The sequence below is a fragment of the Ursus arctos genome, unplaced genomic scaffold (assembly GCF_023065955.2).
Source record: "Ursus arctos isolate Adak ecotype North America unplaced genomic scaffold, UrsArc2.0 scaffold_19, whole genome shotgun sequence".
NCBI lineage: Eukaryota > Metazoa > Chordata > Mammalia > Carnivora > Ursidae > Ursus > Ursus arctos.
In genome coordinates this window covers 54,237,653-54,255,162 of record NW_026622863.1, presented here as the reverse complement: position 1 = coordinate 54,255,162, position 17,510 = coordinate 54,237,653, and the positions used below count along the sequence as shown (strand labels likewise).

Here is a 17,510-nt window from a genome sequence, read left to right as displayed (position 1 = left end):
CCCAGATTTCAGGTTCTTCCTGCCTTGGGGAAATTTCTAGGAGCGCAGCTGCCTGAGGCGTTGAGATAACCCACCCAAGGTGACGACTCATCGCTCCATCCAGCCCTCCTACAAAGGAGACAGTAGCTTGATCCCTAGGGGGCCACCTTGGGAATGCGGAGCCCACAGACATTCAGCTCCCGGGCATGCTCCGCCCGCGCACTTAGAGTGTCTCAAGAGGCTGGTGCTTTGGGGTCGAGTCCGGAAAAAGAGAAGCACTTGCAACGCGCCCAGGCTGCAGGAAGCCTGAGTTGTAATGGCGTTCGGAGCTTCTGTGGCGATGAGGTCGACCCCTCCAGCAGGGAACTATACAGATGAAATACAAAACAGATATTCAAGACTTCGAAGCCACACTCCGCCCGTCCTGCAGAGAACTACCGGCCTTTCCTGCAGCAGCTCTGGGTTGCTCCTGAGCTCTAGTGGAGACAGAATGCTTGGCCATGAGTCATCACACGGGTCCTTACGAGTGAAGGAGGGGGCTGGGGGGTCAGAGGCAAAGAAGGAGAGGCTCCAGGCAGCTGGAGGGCTGGAAGCTGGCTCTGGAGATGGAAGGAGGGGGGCAAGGCCTACGGGCAGGGTTAGCCGCTGGGAAAGGCCAGGGAATGGATTCGCCCCCTGGGCCTCTAGAAGGAGCACAGCCCTAGGACACCTCGATGTTAACTCAAGGGTGTCCAAGTTGGAATTCTGTCCTCCAGAACGATAAGATAGTAAATCTTTGCTGCTGTAACCCACTAGCTTGTAGTGATTGCTTATGCCACCAACGCCACAGGAAAATAATACACTAGTCACACGATTTTATTTTATTTATTTATTTATTTATTTATTTATTTATTTTTAAAGATTTTATTTATTTATTCGACAGAGATAGAGACAGCCAGCGAGAGAGGGAACACAAGCAGGGGGAGTGGGAGAGGAAGAAGCAGGCTCACGGCGGAGGAGCCCGATGTGGGGCTCGATCCCACAACGCCGGGATCACGCCCTGAGCCGAAGGCAGACGCTTAACCGCTGCGCCACCAGGCGCCCCGTAGTCACACGATTTTAAAATGTGTTTCTTTTTCTTTCAGTTTTGTCTAGTTAATCTGAGCTCCGCAAACTGCTTGGAATCAGTCTACTCCACTGATGTCTTTCCGGGCCAGACAAAATGCAAACATTCAATAAATACCTGTCGAAGGGCACAAGGCGGGTATGAGGCCAGGAAGACAACAGCGTATGCGTCAGGTGAAGCCTCCTATGTGGCCAGAAACATCTGCAAGTCCACTGCCTGCCCCAGCCTCAGCCCTGGGGAAATGACAGCCAGGCTGTTCCCCTTCCTGTGGGGCAGCTGACGTGACAACCCCGTGACGGGGAGGGCTGGCATCCGAGTGCCCACACCCTGTGTATCTGTCTGTTGGGCTGGAATCGAGGTCCCTCCATCTGCACAGCCAGGGCCAGAGAGAGGAGACAGCATGACCCCCACCCTCGCGGCCCTGCTCTGTCTTGGTGAGATCTGAGGAGGGGAGGGGACACCCTAGTCTGGGAGGGACTCGCCCCACAGCCAGGCCCTGGTCTGTCTGAGGCCCCAGGGTCAAGAGGCTCACGGGGAAGAGGGGTTCTGCTCAGGATTCGGGGCACAGCTCTCACGGGGACTCTCTTCCAGGGCTGAGTGTGGGCCCCAGGACCCGAGTGCACGCAGGTGAGTCTGTCCCCAGAGTCCCAGTCCCACCTCCTCACGGGGGTAGGGGCCACCCACCAGGCAGTGGGGGACAGAGATCAGCAGTTCTGGGCTGACAGAGGGGGGACCTCTGGGGGTTTGGGCTGAGCTGGGACCAGGGGGTGGGGACGGTCTTGTGACCCAGCCTCTGTTTCCTTCCAGGGACCCTCCCCAAACCCACCATCTGGGCTGAGCCAAGCTCTGTGATCCCCAGGGGGACCCCTGTGACCATCTGGTGTCAGGGGAGCCTGGAGGCCCAGGAGTACCGCCTGCTTAAAAATGAGGGAGACTTATGGACCTGGATCACACAGGGAGGCTTATGGACCTGGGTCGCACAGAAGCCACTGGAGCCCGGGGACAAGGCCAACTTCTCCACCACATACATGACAGAAGGTTTTGCAGGACAATATCACTGTTGCTATCTCAGTCCCACTGGCTGGTCAGAGCTCAGTGACCCCCTGGAGCTGGTGGTGACAGGTGCATGCCCACTCAGGGTCCCAGCCCCAGGCTCTGTCCTCAGGAAGGGAGTCTGCTGTCAGGGTGTCTCCCTCTCACAGCCGAGCCCTGGGGATCATGTGGGGGGATCTGAGCCCCATTTAACACCGCCCCTTCCTCCTCTCCTAGGATTCCATGGCAAACCCCAGCTCTCAGCCCTGCCCAGCCCTGTCGTGGCCTCAGGAGGGAACGTGACCCTCCAGTGTGCCTCACGGTTAGGATTCGACAGGTTTGTCCTGATGAAGGAAGGAGAACGCCAGCCCTCCTCAACCCTGGACTCCCAGTGGGACCCCAGTGGGCAGTTCCAGGCTCTGTTCCTTGTGGGCTCCGTGACCCCCAGCCTCAGGGGGACATTCAGATGCTATGGTTATTACAACAACGCCCCCCACATGTGGTCTTACCCCAGTGACCCCCTGGAGCTGCTGGTCTCAGGTGAGGGAGTCTGACTGTTGCCCCGTCCGTGTTTTGAGGCACCAGACAGGTTACGGGGGCTCTGCTCCCAGGGGAGCCCCAGATGAGAGGGTGGGGTGAGGGGACCACGGGGCTCACAGGTCAGAGACACAGAGGGTGAGGGACAGTGAGACCTGGGGGTCAGGATGGGAGAAGGGAGGTTTGGGGAGAATCAGACCCTGAGATCCATGGCTGGTCTTCTCCCAGGTGTGTCGGGGAAGCCCTCCCTCCTGACCCTGCAGGGCCCTGTCGTGACCTCTGGACAGAGCCTGACCCTCCAGTGTCGCTCTGATGTCGGCTACGACAGATTCGCTCTGTCCAAGGAGGGGGCGCGTGACCCTCCCCGGCGCCTTGGCCGGCAGCCCCAGGCTGGGCTCTCTGTGGCAGACTTCGCCCTGGGCCCTGTGAGACCCTCCCTCGGGGGCCGGTACACGTGCTATGGTGGACACAGCCTCTCGTCCGAGTGGTCGGCCCCCAGTGACCCCCTGGACATCCTGGTCGCAGGTGAGGGCCCACAGGTCAGCCAGGGGAGCCCAGGTGGTAGTGGTGGGACCAGGGGTGTGGGGTCCCAGGGAGGGAAGAGACAGAGACGGGATGGGGAAGGGGACAGACTCCGAGGACAGACAGACTCAGTTCAGAACAAGGGCCGCACAGCCCCTCACCCGCCCTTCCTCTCTCTAGGACAGCTCCCCTACACACCCTCCCTCTCCGTGCAGCCGGGACCCATGGTGACCTCAGGAGAGAATGTGACCCTGCGGTGTCAGTCACGGAGTGCTGTGGACACCTTCCTTCTGTCCAAGGAGGGGGCAGCCGGTCCCCCCCTGCGTCTTAGATCGAAGTCCCAAACCGGGCAGCACCAGGCTGAGTTCTCCATGAGTCCTGTGACCTCAGCCCACGGGGGGACCTACAGGTGCTTTGGTTCCTCCAGCACCTCCCCCCACCTGGTGTCACAGCCCAGTGAACCCCTGGAGCTGCGGGTCTCAGGTGAGGGGCCCCTGACCCTGTCCCCTCTGTGTCCCAACATTGTCTTCAGGGCCCTGTGCCCAGGAGGGCTCTGGTCTGAGATGGGAGTGAGGGGGCTCCAAGGGAGGGTCAGCAGAGGGGTCCACCCCTCTCAGTGAAGGAGGGAAATGGGGTCCTCCCACCCCTGCCCTGTCCTTCGCCCCCATCATCAGAATTCTCCAGGTGGTGGAGGAGGACCTTGGGGGCACATGAGGGAGAAGAGTGTGAGCAGAGACAGGGTCTCTCGGGGGAGCTCCAGCCCCACCGCCACTCCTGTCTTTTCCCCAGATTCCTCTAGAGATCCCGGCCCCCCACCCACAGGGCCAGGCTCCACAGCTGGTGAGTCCCAGGGGCCGCTGTCCAGGGGCTTTTCTTCCAGTCTCTCAGAGATGCCAGGGGAACGATGGGACTCCAGGGGCTCTGAGGCTGGTGGAGGAGGGCTGGGGTGCTCATGGCAGAGGGAGAGGGCGGGAGCCCAGGTCGGGGAGGAGCAGCCAGGTGCAGTGAGGAGTGTGGCAGGGCCTGCTCCTCCTCTGTGTGGGCCTCAGTTTCCCCAAGTGTAAAGGAGAGAGTCGTGGCCTAGAATAGATTTCCCCTCAGTTCTGACCGTGGCTCTGATCCTGGGAGAGGAGGCTCAGGGGGAAGTCCCCACGTCATGAGCTATGGGGGGTACTGTCCCTCTGTAGCACTGATGGTGACATTGTAGGGGGAGGGGAGGAGCACAATGGCTAGGGGTGTTCAGGTCGAAAGGGAATCCGGAATGACCCTCAGCTCCAGAAGATGCTGGGACAGGCCCTGCCCCCAGATGAGGAGCCCAGAGCCCCGACCTGGTGTCCACACAGAGGACAGCATGAGGAGAGCACAGGGAACCCACAGCCCTGGTTCCAGCCCCAGCCCTGCTGCCTCCATGCTGGGCGACCTGGGACACGTGAATGACCTCTCTGCGCCTCAGTTTCCTGTCTGTGCAGTGGGCAGGAAGGGCGGCGATCCCCTGCTGCAGGGCTGTTGGCAGGGTCAGAGGTGAATGCACACAGCAGGTGCTCAGTGAAATGGCATCGCTGGCTCAGTCCTGGTGTGGCTCGTGCCCAAGGTCCCCACTGGTACCTGTACGTCCTCATCGGGGCCGCGGTGGCCTTCGTCCTGCTGCTCGTCCTCCTGGTCCTCCTCCTGGTCCGACACCGGCGTCGGGGCAAAGGCAGGATGCGGGGTGAGAAGGGAAGGGGGTGACGGGCCCTGGGGGTAGAGGCTGCCCCGTGGGCCGACCGAGGGTGGGCTCAGGGCAGCGGCCAGAGGGAAACCAGGGAGGTGGGAAAGGCTGGTGTAGAAAGACACTTGCAGAATCTCAGTCAGAGTCTAGAAAGAAAACACCCAGGTGGGACGCACGTGCCCCTTGCTTTTGTTTCCCGCTTTTCAATGTCGGGAGATGGAGAAACACAGTATGTGTGAAGGGCTCCTTCCCTGGCATCACATGGGGGGGTCGTAACCTCCCGGCCCAGAGGGAGGCTGATTCCCAACGCCCTGCAGGGGCTGCAGACCCGGAGGCCAAGGACAGAGGCCAGCAGGACAGGTAACTCCCGCCCACACACCCCCAGACTCCCACCCACCCGCCCCCTCGATGCTCCCCTAACACCCCGTCTCCTCCCCAGATCCAGCCCGGCTGCTGCCGCCCAGGAGGAGAGCCTCTGTGAGAGGAAGGGGGCCGCCCTGGGGGTGGGCTGGGAAGGTCTGGGGTAGTGGGTGAGGACCGAATTCCCACATGCACGACCTCGGCACCTCACCCCACTGCTGAGCCCCCTGGATCACAGTGGCCCCGTCTGGGAGCGGGGCGGGGTCTGCAGCCCTGAGAGGAGAGCTCAGGGGACCTTGCCAAGAGGTACCCCCGTTCTGCCCCCGCAGATGCTGCCGTGGGAGACACACAGCCTGAAGAGGGGGTGCAGCTGGAGCATCGGGTGAGACCCCCGCTCTCGTGCAGACCCCAGGGCCCCCATGGTGCCAAACTAATCCAGTGGCCTCTCTGTCCTCACACCACCCCGTCTCAGCAGGGTCCCACAGAGGCCCTCTCCCTCCCTGGGTGCCCTGGCTCATCCTGCTGTGACCTCGTGGGGCCTCGTCTGTGCTCCCCTCGCCTGGCTCCCCATCCACTGTCTGACTTCTGGTTGTTGGGGTACATGCCCAGGTCTCAAGACGGTGCATGAAGAAATGAATCCCCCACAGGTCTCTAGGCCCCCTTCATTCATTCACCCAGCAAATGGGCACAGGGAGCCCACATTTACCACGCCCCCCCCCCCAGTGCTGCAGGCACAGCAGTGAGCAAATCTGACCCGCCCTCCATGAGCTCACCTTATGGGTGATGGACAGTAGGCAAGGAAGTGGGCAGCGTCCTCGAGGGCAAAGTGTGGCCAAGGAAAATAAACCAAGAGAAGGGGGTAGCAAGTGCAAAGGTCCTGAGGCAGCAACATGCTTTATCAGGAACATGGGCCATGTGGCTGGAGCCAAATGAGCAAGAAACAGTGTCAGGAGTAGAGTCAGAGCCGTAGAAAGCATCACACGCCCCAAGGCTCAGGCAGCCCCTGGAAAGCCCACCAGGAAAGTGACCTAATCTGCCTGAAAGTTTGAAAGCATCACTCCAGCAGTAGTGTGGAAAATTGTCTGAGGCGGTGGAGTGGCATCAAGGAGACAAACCTCCCCGCACTGTCTGTCCGCAGCAGAACACACAGGATGACGACCCCCAGGGAGGGACGTACGCCCAGGTGAGCCGCTCAAGATCAACACTCAGACGGGGCCTGGCCACTTCTCCTTCCCCCATGTCGGGGGGATTGCTGGACTCAAGGGACAGACAGGCAGAGGAAGAGGGGCAGACGGACTGTCAGGTGGGTCCCTTCTTCTCTGAGTGCCCAGTCTCCCCCCACCCAACCACGTACCTCCCCTGTCACTCTCCCCACAACAGGCTGCTGCATCTGACGTCCCAGAGGATGTGACCTACGCCCAGCTGAACCGCTTGACCCTCGGACGGGAGACAAGTGCATCCCCTCCCTCCCAATCAGGGGAGCCCCCAGCAGAGCCCAGCGTGTATGCTGCTCTGGCCATCCACTAGCCCAGGAAGGACGCAGACCCCGCACTCCAGGGAGGGGGACAGCAGGGACCCTGGAGGGCACAGGAGCTGCCCACAGCGCGTGCCACCTAATGACCCCAGCCAGCCTGGACTCCTCACGGGGACCAGTAGGAGCCCCCGGGACCCTCTGGGAGTCGCCAGATTCTGCCGTCGAAGAGAGTAATATCCCTACACCGTGGGAATCAAAGGAACGGACTACTCAACAATCCATGAATGAAATGAGAAAACCAAAATGGAAATGAGAGAATGTTTACACTGAAGGACAATGGAAATGTTACACGTCAAACCTATGAAATGGGAAAATAAAGAACCAAGAACTTATATATTAGAACAGAAAAAGCCTTCAAAAATTAGTGACGTACCTATTATATCAAGAACGTAGAAAAAGAAGAGCAACTTATTTCAAATAAAGGTAGAAGGGGGAAAATAGTAAGGACACAACTAGCTAGTAACGAGGACACATAAAAAAATAGAGAAAATCAATAAAGCTAAAAATGTTCATTTTTGTACACAAGGGTCACATTTGTAAATCCTAGCCACAACAGCCAAGAATAAGAGAGAGAGAGAGAGAGGAGGCACACATCCCCATTTGAATGGCATCGCACCCTACACACTTTAAATTGATAACAGAACATTATGAACTGTTTTATGCTGATATGTGAGACAATGTAGACGAACTGGATAAAATCCTCAAAATGGAAGCTACTACAATGATGGAGAAGGAGAAAATAGGTATCACCTCATGCATCCATTCAATGCCTCGACTGTGACCAAACCACCCCCCAACCGGAGTATGTGGAACCTGAGGGAAATGGCGCGCAGAGCGGTGGCTGCCAGGGCTGAGGGGTGGAAATGGGGAAGTGCTGGTCAAGATTATGGTTACAGATAACAACGTCTATGCGGTTATAAGACCTCAAGTTCGGAGGATCTGATGTACAGCATGGTGACCACAGCTCATAACACCGTAGCATATTCTCGAATGTCGCAAAGAGCGTACACCTCAATGTTCTCGACACATATAAGAAAGGCAACGATGTTATGGGATGGAAGTGTGAGCTGATGGCATGGGGATAATTCTGTAACACACGAATGTGTCTGTTGAGGCTTCATTGGCAATTTCCTCCAAAGCTTTGCACTTAGGAAACACACATACTCTTACGCCCACGTGGATACAATGCATACATACACACGTGCACACTCACACACACGCATACACTCACACACACGCACACACATGCATAGACACACCACAAAGTTATACAAACCCTCCCTGAGAATAAAAAAAAGAAGCAATATTGTATCGGGCCAAGAAGAAATTGACACCAAAACTAGTCAAGAAAATTACAGAATGGAAAAGGCGCAGAAAGTTCTCTCACATAAACTTAGATGTAAATCTCTAAACAAAACGTTCACAAATAAGAGTCAGCAATGTATAAAAAGGACACTACATCATGAGCACCCTGGAGGTGGGGGTGGGGAAGACAGAGTAGCTTAAAAATTTAAAACTCGAACAATATAATCCAATACATTAAGAGTATAAGTAAAAAACGACCATCTCACAAACCAGAGGGCAGGGGGATGGGGAGTCGGGTGAAAGAGGGGAAGGGGATTAATATGTACAAACTTCCAGTTACATATTAAATGAGCCAGGGGATGTACATACAGCTTAGGGAATATAATCGGTAGCGTTGTAATAATGTTTTGTGTGACACATGGTAACTGCACATCTTATAGTGAGCACTGCATGATGTATACACATGTTGACTCGTTATGTTGGACGAATATGTCAACTACACTTTAATTAATAATTTAAAAATAAATAATTTCAACAGATGCAGACAAAGCTTTTGATAAAACACACCAACAATTCGTAATGAAAACAAAAACTCATCAGAAATAAAAAGGTGTTTCCTACAATTTGTGAAGGCCTGGTTATCAATCAGCACCTGGACATCATCTTTAAAGGTGAGAACTTGAACTCCTTCTCTCTGTGGTAGGGATGATCCAAGTATGTTTCTGGGTGGGTTTTTTTTGTTGTTGTTGGTGGTGGTGGTATTTTTTTTTTTATTTTATTATGCTATGTTAGTGACCATACAGTATATCCTTAGTTTTTGATGTAAAGTTCAATGATTCATTAGTTGAGTATAACACCCAGTGCACCATGCAATACGTGCCCTCCTTACTACCCATCACCAGTCTATCCCATTCCCCCACCCCCTCCCCTCCGAAGCCCTCAGTTTGTTTCCCAGAGTCCATAGTCTCTCATGGTTCATTCCCCCTTCTGATTACCCCCCCTTCATTCTTCCCTTCCTTCTCCTACCGATCTCCCTGCTATTCCTTATGTTCCATAAATGACTGAAACCATAAGATAACTGTCTTTCTCTGCTTGACTTATTTCGCTTAGCATTATCTCCTCCAGTGCCATCCATGTTGCTGCAAATGTTGGGTAATTGTTCTTTCTGATAGCTGAGGAATATTCCATTGTATATATGGACCACAGCTTCTTAATCCAGTCATCTGTTGAAGGGCATCTCGGCTCCTTCCACGATTTAGCTATTGTGGACAATGCTGCTATGAACATTGGGGTGCATATGGCCCTTCTCTTCACTACGTCTGTATCTTTGGGGTAAATACCCAGTAGTGCAATGGCTGGATCATAGGGTAGCTCCATTTTTAACTTTTTAAGGGACCTCCACACTGTTTTCCAGAGTGGCTGTACCAACTTGCATTCCCACCAACAATGTAGGAGGGATCCCCTTTCTCCACATCCTCTCCAACAATTGTTGTTTCCTGCCTTGTCCATTTTTGCCATTCTGACTGGCGTAAGGTGGGATCTGGATTTCATGTTCTGCTCTTCAGCTGCATTTTCTCATGGTTGGAACGAGTCGTGGCATTCTGTTATATCAGGTTTCTATTTATTTATTTATTTTTATGTTCTTATTATGTTTGTCAGCCAACATACAGTGCTATCTATATAAGTACTGTTATATAAGTTTTTATTTATTTATTTTTACCTCCAGAGTATTTGACTAATTCTTTTCCAGTTTCTATCTTCTTCCATAATATAACTTCTGTTATTGCTTCAAGAATTCAACGTTCACTTTTTTAAGATTTCACATGCTACCAGTAAAATGAGTCTCCCGTATTCCTGTTTCCCCACGACCTGGGCTATGATTGACGGCTCTGCACACAGTCTTCCATTGCACTCCTTATCGCATTGGGGTCACTCTCTGATGGCCATTCCTGTTGGACACTCGCCTCCCACACACCTGAGTTCCAGACACAGTTGCTCCCAGGGCCGTCCTGAAGCTCAGGACTGAGAGGGGTGGATGGTCGTAGCCCCACTGACCCCTGGCGTCCACTCTCCCAACTCAGCCTCACCTGGGCAGGGATGTGTCCAGCAGGGATGGCTCCCGTGGGAGCCGCACACTCACTCACGGACAGACGCCCGTGGGGGCTCCACTAGACAGAACCATTCCACACACACACAGAGGGGACGTGGCTCAGTGCTGACCTCTGGGCTGCGTCAGAGGGAGAGACATGCCAGTGCCCACCCCGCACATGGTGGAGGGGTCACTCTGCTTCCACAATCACCCAGAAACTGGATGCCCTTCCTGCCTGTGAAGACCTGGCCTCCTCTCCTGGTCACACAGAGGCAGAAATCAAATTTGACGCCCCCCAACTTGACCCCAGGCACTGGAGGTCACTCAGCTTTGGCCTCTGTTTCTGTTGTGCTCCCTCTCAATTCCAGAAATTTCTGTTTCTCTTTCCTGAAATAGGCTGTTGTCAATAATTTCAGAAACATTACAAACAGCATTTCTCAGTGTGAAGAGCACATGGGGTCTCTCAAGGACGTGCATCACTGGTCCACCCTCACTGTGGGGTCTGACACATGGGCCTCTGGTGTCTCACCCACACCGCAATTAATCAGGTCAGGAAACTGACAAGATTGATCCCACCCATGGTCCAGATCCCGCTGACCCCACATCCACTCTGAGAGTGCGGTTCAGGGCATCATGCCACAGACCAGGTCACTCTGGTCAAGGTCACCCGGGCAGTGGACGCTGGAGTAGTATTGACATGAGAATCAGCTTTGTCCCCAGTCAGAGCCTCACCCATGTATTGTTGCTACAGCTTGCAGGCAGGACCCCAGTGTGGGGAGCACAGCTCTGCCCCAGGAACAAGGGTCATCAAGGAGCCAGGAGGGACTTGCACAGGCGTATTCTTATGAATGGGGTGTGGACGGTGTCATAGGAAAATAGAGAAGTGATAGAAAGCTTCATGGAGGCTGTGATAGAAAGAAAGCCCATGGGGCGCCTGGGTGGCGCAGTCGTTAAGCGTCTGCCTTCGGCTCAGGGCGTGATCCCGGCGTTCCAGGATCGAGCCCCACATCAGGCTCCTCCGCTAGGAGCCTGCTTCTTCCTCTCCCACTCCCCCTGCTTGTGTTCCCTCTCTCACTGGCTGTCTGTCAAATAAATAAATAAAATCTTAAAAAAAAAAAAAGAAAGAAAGAAAGAAAGCCCACGCTCCGGGACCAGGAGAGGGGGTGTGCTTCCTTCCCTATTTGCCTGTATTTCTCCTCTGGGCTCATTGCCACTGTGACTTCCCCCTGCGTTCTACAGAGACGTCACACGTGTGTCTGTGCTCACATGAGCTCCCAGCACAGCAGGAACCCACATCCCCTGCAGCATTTCCGGGGTCCGGGCACCCTGTCCATGGTGAAGACCCCAGGAATGTGCTGAGGATGCAGGAGACCCTATGGGGGAGGCTCCAGGAGGGAAGGACATACCCTGGTCTCCTCCCCTGGACGGGGCATCTCAGGAAGCCTCGGGGTCCACTTGCTGCAGCGTCATGGACACCAGAGCCAGGCTAGGTCCTTGGGGATGGGCTGTTCCCCTTCCTGTGAGGCAGCTGACGTGACAACCCATACAGGGAGGACCGGCCTCCGTTTGGTCACACCCTGTGTGTCTGTCTGTCCTGTGGGCACCGAGGTCCCTGCGTCTGCGCTGCTAGAGCCAGAGAGAGGAGACGCCATGACCCCCACCCTCACGGCCCTGCTCTGTCTCGGTGAGATCTGAGGAGGGGAGGGGACACCCTAGTCTGGGAGGGACTCGCCCCACAGCCAGGCCCTGGTCTGTCAGAGGCCCCAGGGTCAAGAGGCTCATGGGAAAGAGGGGTTCTGCTCAGGATTCCAGGAACAGCTCTCACGGGGACTCTCTTCCAGGGCTGAGTGTGGGCCCCAGGACCCGAGTGCACGCAGGTGAGTCTGTCCCCAGGGTCCCAGTCCCACCTCCTCACGGGGACAGGGGCCACCCACCAGGCAGTGGGGGACGGAGAATAGCACTTCTGGGCTGACAGAGGGGGGACGTCTGGGGGTTTGGGCAGAACTGGGACCTGGGGGTGGGGAAGGTCTTGTGACCCAGCCTCTGTTTCCTTCCAGGAACCCTCCCCAAACCCACCATCTGGGCTGAGCCAAGCTCTGTGATCCCCTGGTGGACATCTGTGACCATCTGGTGTCAGGGGAGCCTGGAGGCCCGGGAGTACCGCCTGCTTAAAAATGAGGGAAACTTATGGACCTGGGTCACACAGGGAGGCTTATGGACCTGGGTCGCACAGAAGCCACTGGAGCCCGGGGACAAGGCCAACCTCTCCACCACATACATGACAGACCGTTCTGCAGGACGATATCACTGTCGCTATCTCAGTCCCACTGGCTGGTCAGAGCTCAGTGACCCCCTGGAGCTGGTGGTGACAGGTGCGAGCCCACTCAGGGTCCACGCCCCAGGCCCCAGGCTCTGTCCTCAGGAAGGGGGTCTGCTGTCAGGGTGTCTCCCTCTCACAGCCGAGCCCTGGGGATCATGTGGGGGGATCTGAGCCCCATTTAACACCGCCCCCTCCTCCTCTCCTAGGATCACATGGCAAACCCCAGCTCTCAGCCCTGCCCAGCCCTGTCGTGGCCTCAGGAGGGAACGTGACTCTCCAGTGTGCCTCACGGTTAGGATTCGACAGGTTTGTCCTGATGAAGGAAGGAGAACGCCAGCCCTCCTCGACCCTGGACTCCCAGCGAGCCCCCAGTGGGCAGTTCCAGGCTCTGTTCCCTGTGGGCCCTGTGACCCCTAGCCCCAGATGGACGTTCAGATGCCACGGTTATTACAACAATGCCCCCCAGGTGTGGTCCTACCCCAGTGACCCCCTGGAGCTGCTGGTCTCAGGTGAGGGAGTCTGACTGTTGCCCCATCCGTGTTTTGAGGCACCAGACAGGTTACGGGGGCTCTGCTCCCAGGGGAGCCCCAGATGAGAGGGTGGGGTGAGGGGACCACGGGGCTCACAGGTCAGAGACACAGAGGGTGAGGGACAGTGAGACCTGGGGGTCAGGAGAGTACAACGGAGGTTTGGGGAGAATCAGCCCTTGAGATCCACGGCTGGTCTTCTCCCAGGTATGTCGGGAAAGCCCTCCCTCCTGACCCTGCAGGGCCCTGTTGTGACCTCTGGACAGAGCCTGACCCTCCAGTGTCGCTCTGATGTCGGCTACGACAGATTCGCTCTGTCCAAGGAGGGGGCGCGTGACCCTCTCTGGCTCCTTGGCCGGCAGCCCCAGGCTGGGCTCTTTGGGGCAGACTTCGCCCTGGGCCCTGTGAGACCCTCCCTCGGGGGCCGGTACACATGCTCTGGTGGACACAGCCTCTCGTCCGAGTGGTCGGCCCCCAGTAACCCCCTGGACATCCTGGTCGCAGGTGAGGGCCCATGGGTCAGCCAGGGTCCCGGACCCTGCACAGGTCCTGCCAGGGGAGGCCCAGGTGGTGGTGGTGGGACCAGGGGTGTGGGGTCCCAGGGAGGGAGGAGACAGAGAGAGACAGGGGATGGGGAAGGGGACAGACTCTGAGGACAGACAGATTCAGTTCAGAACAAGGGCCGCACAGCCCCTCACCCGCCCTTCCTCTCTCTAGGACAGCTCCCCTACACACCCTCCCTCTCCGTGCAGCCGGGACCCATGGTGACCTCAGGAGAGAATGTGACCCTGCGGTGTCAGTCACGGAGTGCTGTGGACACCTTCCTTCTGTCCAAGGAGGGGGCAGCTGGTCCGCCCCTGCGTCTTAGATCGAAGGCCCGAGCTGGGCAGCACCAGGCTAAGTTCTCCATGCATCCTGTGACCTCAGCCCACAGGGGGACCTACAGGTGCTATGGCTCCTCCAGCACCTCCCCCCACCTGCTGTCACAGCCCAGTGACCCCCTGGAGCTGCGGGTCTCAGGTGAGAGGCCCCTGACCCTGACCTTTCAGGGCTCTGCCAGCTCTGGACGCATGTCTCGGGAAAGCCAGACACAGTAATAAATGGGGGGTCACGGGGGCTCCAAGGAGGAGGATCCAGCCCAGGAGAGGTTGGAAGGATCCACAGTCTCCCCCGGGGTCCCCGTCCTGCAGTCTCAGTGGAGGGAAGGGGTAGGGGCTGCAGGAGGGGTGGGTGGAAGAGGACGATGGTGAGCAGACAGAGGCCTCCCACTCACCTCCTGCCGCCTCCGTATCACAGTCTGATCTGGGGTGTCGGCCCCACGGGACATTGTCCTGGAGAGAAGCCTCCCACCTGTGGGCACTGCTCCGCCACCCCCTGTGCTCCCCGGGGGGCCTCCACGGCCCTCGGTGCCCACCTGAGACCAGCGAGGCCCAGCCCAGCTCGCGGGAGTCCCGGGGATGCCGCACCGCGGGTCCGAGCAGCTGGCGGCCAACGCTTGTACAGGGTCCCTGTGCCTGCTTCTCAGGCCTTCGAGAGCAGCCCCTGCAGCCAGGCTGGGAAGGGCCCGCAGGCGACAGGGATGCCACACTCAGAAGCAGGTCCTCTCCCCGGGGGCGTCGCTTAGATGAGATGCTCACATGCCTGGTGGGGAACAGCCTTGGCCGCTGTCGCATCTCAGCATATTCTCAACGCGTCTCGTTTAGTTACGTACGTGCCGCGTAAAGTGCAGGGATTCATCGCTCACACGACCTTCAAGGCCCTTGAACTTTATTCGTACAAGTGGTGTCAGTTCGCAGCCTGTCCGAACAACCGCTCAGCGGCCTTACCGCGGCTCCGTCAGTCTGAACGCTGGTTGAGGCGCCTAAGGCAGCGCCGGCTGGGGGCGCTCACGGGCTGGGACCCGCCGCGCTCTCCCTTTCCGCTGGGCTCCGCGCTGCGCACGTCACCGTCGCCTGGACACACGGAAATCTCCCTTCTTGCGGCTCCCATGCACTGCGGCGATTCTCACTCCGAAGGACGGAGGAGGATGTCCTGAGGCCTCACGTCAGGGCAACAGCTTGATTTACACCCAAACTTCATTTTAAAGCAAGCTCATGAGAACCACTTTTTATATCGAATGCGCTGTTGACCTACGCATTTCAGCCCATTTTCCTGCTTCATTAGGGTTTTATTGGAAGCGTGATCTTTTCCTGAAAGATGTACATCTTCTGAACAACTAACTTTTCTCTTTGATTTTTAACCGCATGAGGTTCTCTACAAAGGCTCCCTGGTTTCACACATTTGGGGGTTCACCCAACTGCATAATGTTCACTGTGCACTGGCATTTTCTACATTGTAGAAGCTAATATTACTTAGACTGTTTGTATGAGTCTTTATAATGAGGACTCCATATTTTGTTCTTCCTTTTTTCTTTTATTTCACTCCTGCTTTTCATATGAAAACTAGGGAAGCAGTGTCCGTGACGTCCTAGTTCGCGTGCTCACCCCGTATTAGAGTCCCACTGACTTTCACTGGTCCTGGGGGTTTGAAATCCGCACGTATGGACTTCCTCAGGTCTGGCTGTGATATAGTGGGGACAGTGGCTGTCTTTTTAGTGCAAATAAAACGATTAATTATCCTTACTTGAAACCTCACCAGATTTCTAGGGTTTGTCCCAAACAGTGAGATGATGATGGAGACTCCCCCTCCTGACCTGCCTCCAGTTCCCTTAAGCCTGAGTCCAGACCCTCCTGCCCCCGTACTGCCCCACACACCACAGACTCGACTGCACTCCTGTGAGGAACAGACAGACCGCTCCTCTCTCTGCCTCTCTCTCTCTCTAGACAGTAAGATGTAGATATCCCCACATATACACCTGATTCTATATGTACGTATTTACATGATATTGGCAATTATAGAAATAAACATGGCTATATATGTCCACACATATACCCTATGAGTCTGTCTACAGCCATTCATCCTCATGCCCGTAATCTTCCTCCCGTAATTTTCACGTGTCTGTAACTGGTCTTCCCGCCTAGGTCCACACAGCAAGCAAGGACTAACAGTGTTCATAGGACCCAGTGACTGAACATCACCTTTGGGACATACATGTTAGTATGCAGATGTGTGGTTATCGATCTATCATCATCTATCACTGTAGGTATTTGTAATTAAATGAAGAATGATTAATGAACATATCCAAGGATAAATATTCTAGGTCCTGATGAGAATGCAGACCCGGAAGGAAGGGAGCTGGCTGACACGGAGCGAAGGGGACCTGCCCCAGACGTTGGCCACTCTGAGCTCTGACAATCAGCAGACCCTGACACCAGCCCCTCATCCACGGATGCTGCTGGGTCCTGAGCTACGGAACAGTTGGGAATTCTGATCTGCAGGGACATGAGCACGTTGGGTCTCGTGTCCCAGACTGAACAGAGAACATACGAGGACATGATGATGTCTGTGTCGGGAGGCCATTTTTCTCTGCCACCCTGACCTCCTGGGGCACAGCCAGAATCTATCCAGTGTGACCGGGTAGCAAAGTCTGAAATCAAGGAAAACAGGCGGCTGGAGGAATCCAGTGAGGAGAGCCGAGGAGATCCCTGTAGCGCAGAGAAGGGCTAGTTCAGGAACTGTACGAAAACTACATAGTGACGGGTCGAGGGATCTAGAACACGGAGCAGAAGACAGGCTGGACGGGGGTCTCCAGCTCCTCACCTTTGCTTCCATTTTCTCCGCAGGAACAGCCGACACCGTGAGCCCACCCCAAAACAAGTCAGCCCCCGGCAGTGGTAAGTAGGAGAAAGTCTCAGAGATGGGGCTGGCGTGGACGGGCTGTCCTGACAGGCGGAGGCGGTGCTCTGGGTGGACACCCAGGATCCGGGCTGATTTGGGTCCACACTGACCTCTGCAACCCCTCTGTCCCCCTTCTCAGCCTCTGATCCCAGAGATTACACGGTGGAGAATGTCATCCGCATGGGTGTGGCTGCCTTCATCCTGGTGGCCCTCGGGATTCTGCTACTGGAGGCTCGGCACAGCCAGACAAGGACCCCAGGGGCAGCCAGCAGCTAAACCCAAGGGGGAGCGAACCCGCCGTTCCCTGTGGCAGAGCTCTGGACATGGATCTCATGTGCCCAGGGGGCTCTGGAAGAACGCCTGCGGCTCATGCTAGCTGATCTGTCTGCCGAGAACACCGAGGGGGAAACAGGTGCCACGATATGTCTGGGCTTCTCCCTGCTCGGGACTCGTCCCCCGTGAGCTATGATGCTTTCCCTCCCGCCATTGTTGGATATCCCTGACTGACCCCCGTCTTTCCTCGTCCCTGTGACTTGAGGGTTCGTCCCACCCAGCAGGGTTGGGTTCCTACCTTCCTACAGCAACAGGGACTTTCGTGGGATATATTTTCCTTTACTTTCCATTCCTCCCTTCCTTGATGTGCCCTACTGACCTCCAGCCTTTCAGCCCAAAACACAGAATCTGTTTTCACAAGTAAATAAATGGGTGAAAATCA

At 56.1% G+C, this 17,510-nt stretch overlaps 2 protein-coding genes across 6 annotated transcripts; both read left to right on the top strand.

The window, feature by feature from the left end:
- The first annotated feature begins 1,104 nt into the window (after nucleotides 1–1,104).
- On the top strand, nucleotides 1,105–8,705 carry LOC113247386 (leukocyte immunoglobulin-like receptor subfamily B member 3). Of its 4 annotated transcripts, none has more exons than XM_044380095.3 (13): nucleotides 1,105–1,518; nucleotides 1,676–1,711; nucleotides 1,892–2,206; nucleotides 2,354–2,656; nucleotides 2,882–3,178; nucleotides 3,356–3,658; nucleotides 3,965–4,015; nucleotides 4,767–4,883; nucleotides 5,201–5,243; nucleotides 5,323–5,360; nucleotides 5,573–5,625; nucleotides 6,382–6,546; nucleotides 6,624–8,705. In XM_044380095.3, exons 1-13 carry the CDS (start codon nucleotides 1,485–1,487, stop codon nucleotides 6,768–6,770), a joined length of 1,902 nt encoding a protein of 633 aa, XP_044236030.3. In that variant the 5' UTR covers nucleotides 1,105–1,484; the 3' UTR covers nucleotides 6,771–8,705. The 4 variants fall into 4 exon arrangements, with proteins under 4 accessions (XP_044236030.3, XP_048080132.2, XP_044236031.3 ...); XM_048224175.2 differs by having other exon boundaries at nucleotides 1,405–1,518; nucleotides 6,385–6,426; XM_044380096.3 differs by having other exon boundaries at nucleotides 1,405–1,518; nucleotides 6,385–6,546.
- Nucleotides 8,706–11,380: 2,675 nt separating this feature from the next.
- Nucleotides 11,381–17,510, top strand: LOC113247388 (leukocyte immunoglobulin-like receptor subfamily A member 6). Of its 2 annotated transcripts, XM_026488423.4 has the most exons (8): nucleotides 11,381–11,855; nucleotides 12,013–12,048; nucleotides 12,229–12,543; nucleotides 12,698–13,000; nucleotides 13,226–13,522; nucleotides 13,736–14,038; nucleotides 16,741–16,791; nucleotides 16,935–17,510. In XM_026488423.4, the coding sequence occupies exons 1-8, from the start codon at nucleotides 11,672–11,674 to the stop codon at nucleotides 17,069–17,071; spliced, it is 1,626 nt and encodes a 541-aa protein (XP_026344208.2). In that variant the 5' UTR covers nucleotides 11,381–11,671; the 3' UTR covers nucleotides 17,072–17,510. The 2 variants fall into 2 exon arrangements, with proteins under 2 accessions (XP_026344208.2, XP_044236033.1); XM_044380098.3 differs by lacking the exon at nucleotides 13,226–13,522 and having other exon boundaries at nucleotides 11,385–11,855.

Bases quoted from the DNA above. Each gene is read 5' to 3' on its own strand.
- LOC113247386 (XM_044380095.3), top strand. From the start codon at position 1,485: ATGACCCCCACCCTCGCGGCCCTGCTCTGTCTTG. The intron at 1,519-1,675 runs GTGAGATCTGAG...ACTCTCTTCCAG, and splicing joins CGCGGCCCTGCTCTGTCTTG to GGCTGAGTGTGGGCCCCAGG. The intron at 3,179-3,355 runs GTGAGGGCCCAC...TCCTCTCTCTAG, and splicing joins CCTGGACATCCTGGTCGCAG to GACAGCTCCCCTACACACCC.
- LOC113247388 (XM_026488423.4), top strand. From the start codon at position 11,672: ATGGGCTGTTCCCCTTCCTGTGAGGCAGCTGACGTGACAACCCATACA. The intron at 12,049-12,228 runs GTGAGTCTGTCC...GTTTCCTTCCAG, and splicing joins CAGGACCCGAGTGCACGCAG to GAACCCTCCCCAAACCCACC. The intron at 12,544-12,697 runs GTGCGAGCCCAC...CTCCTCTCCTAG, and splicing joins CCTGGAGCTGGTGGTGACAG to GATCACATGGCAAACCCCAG.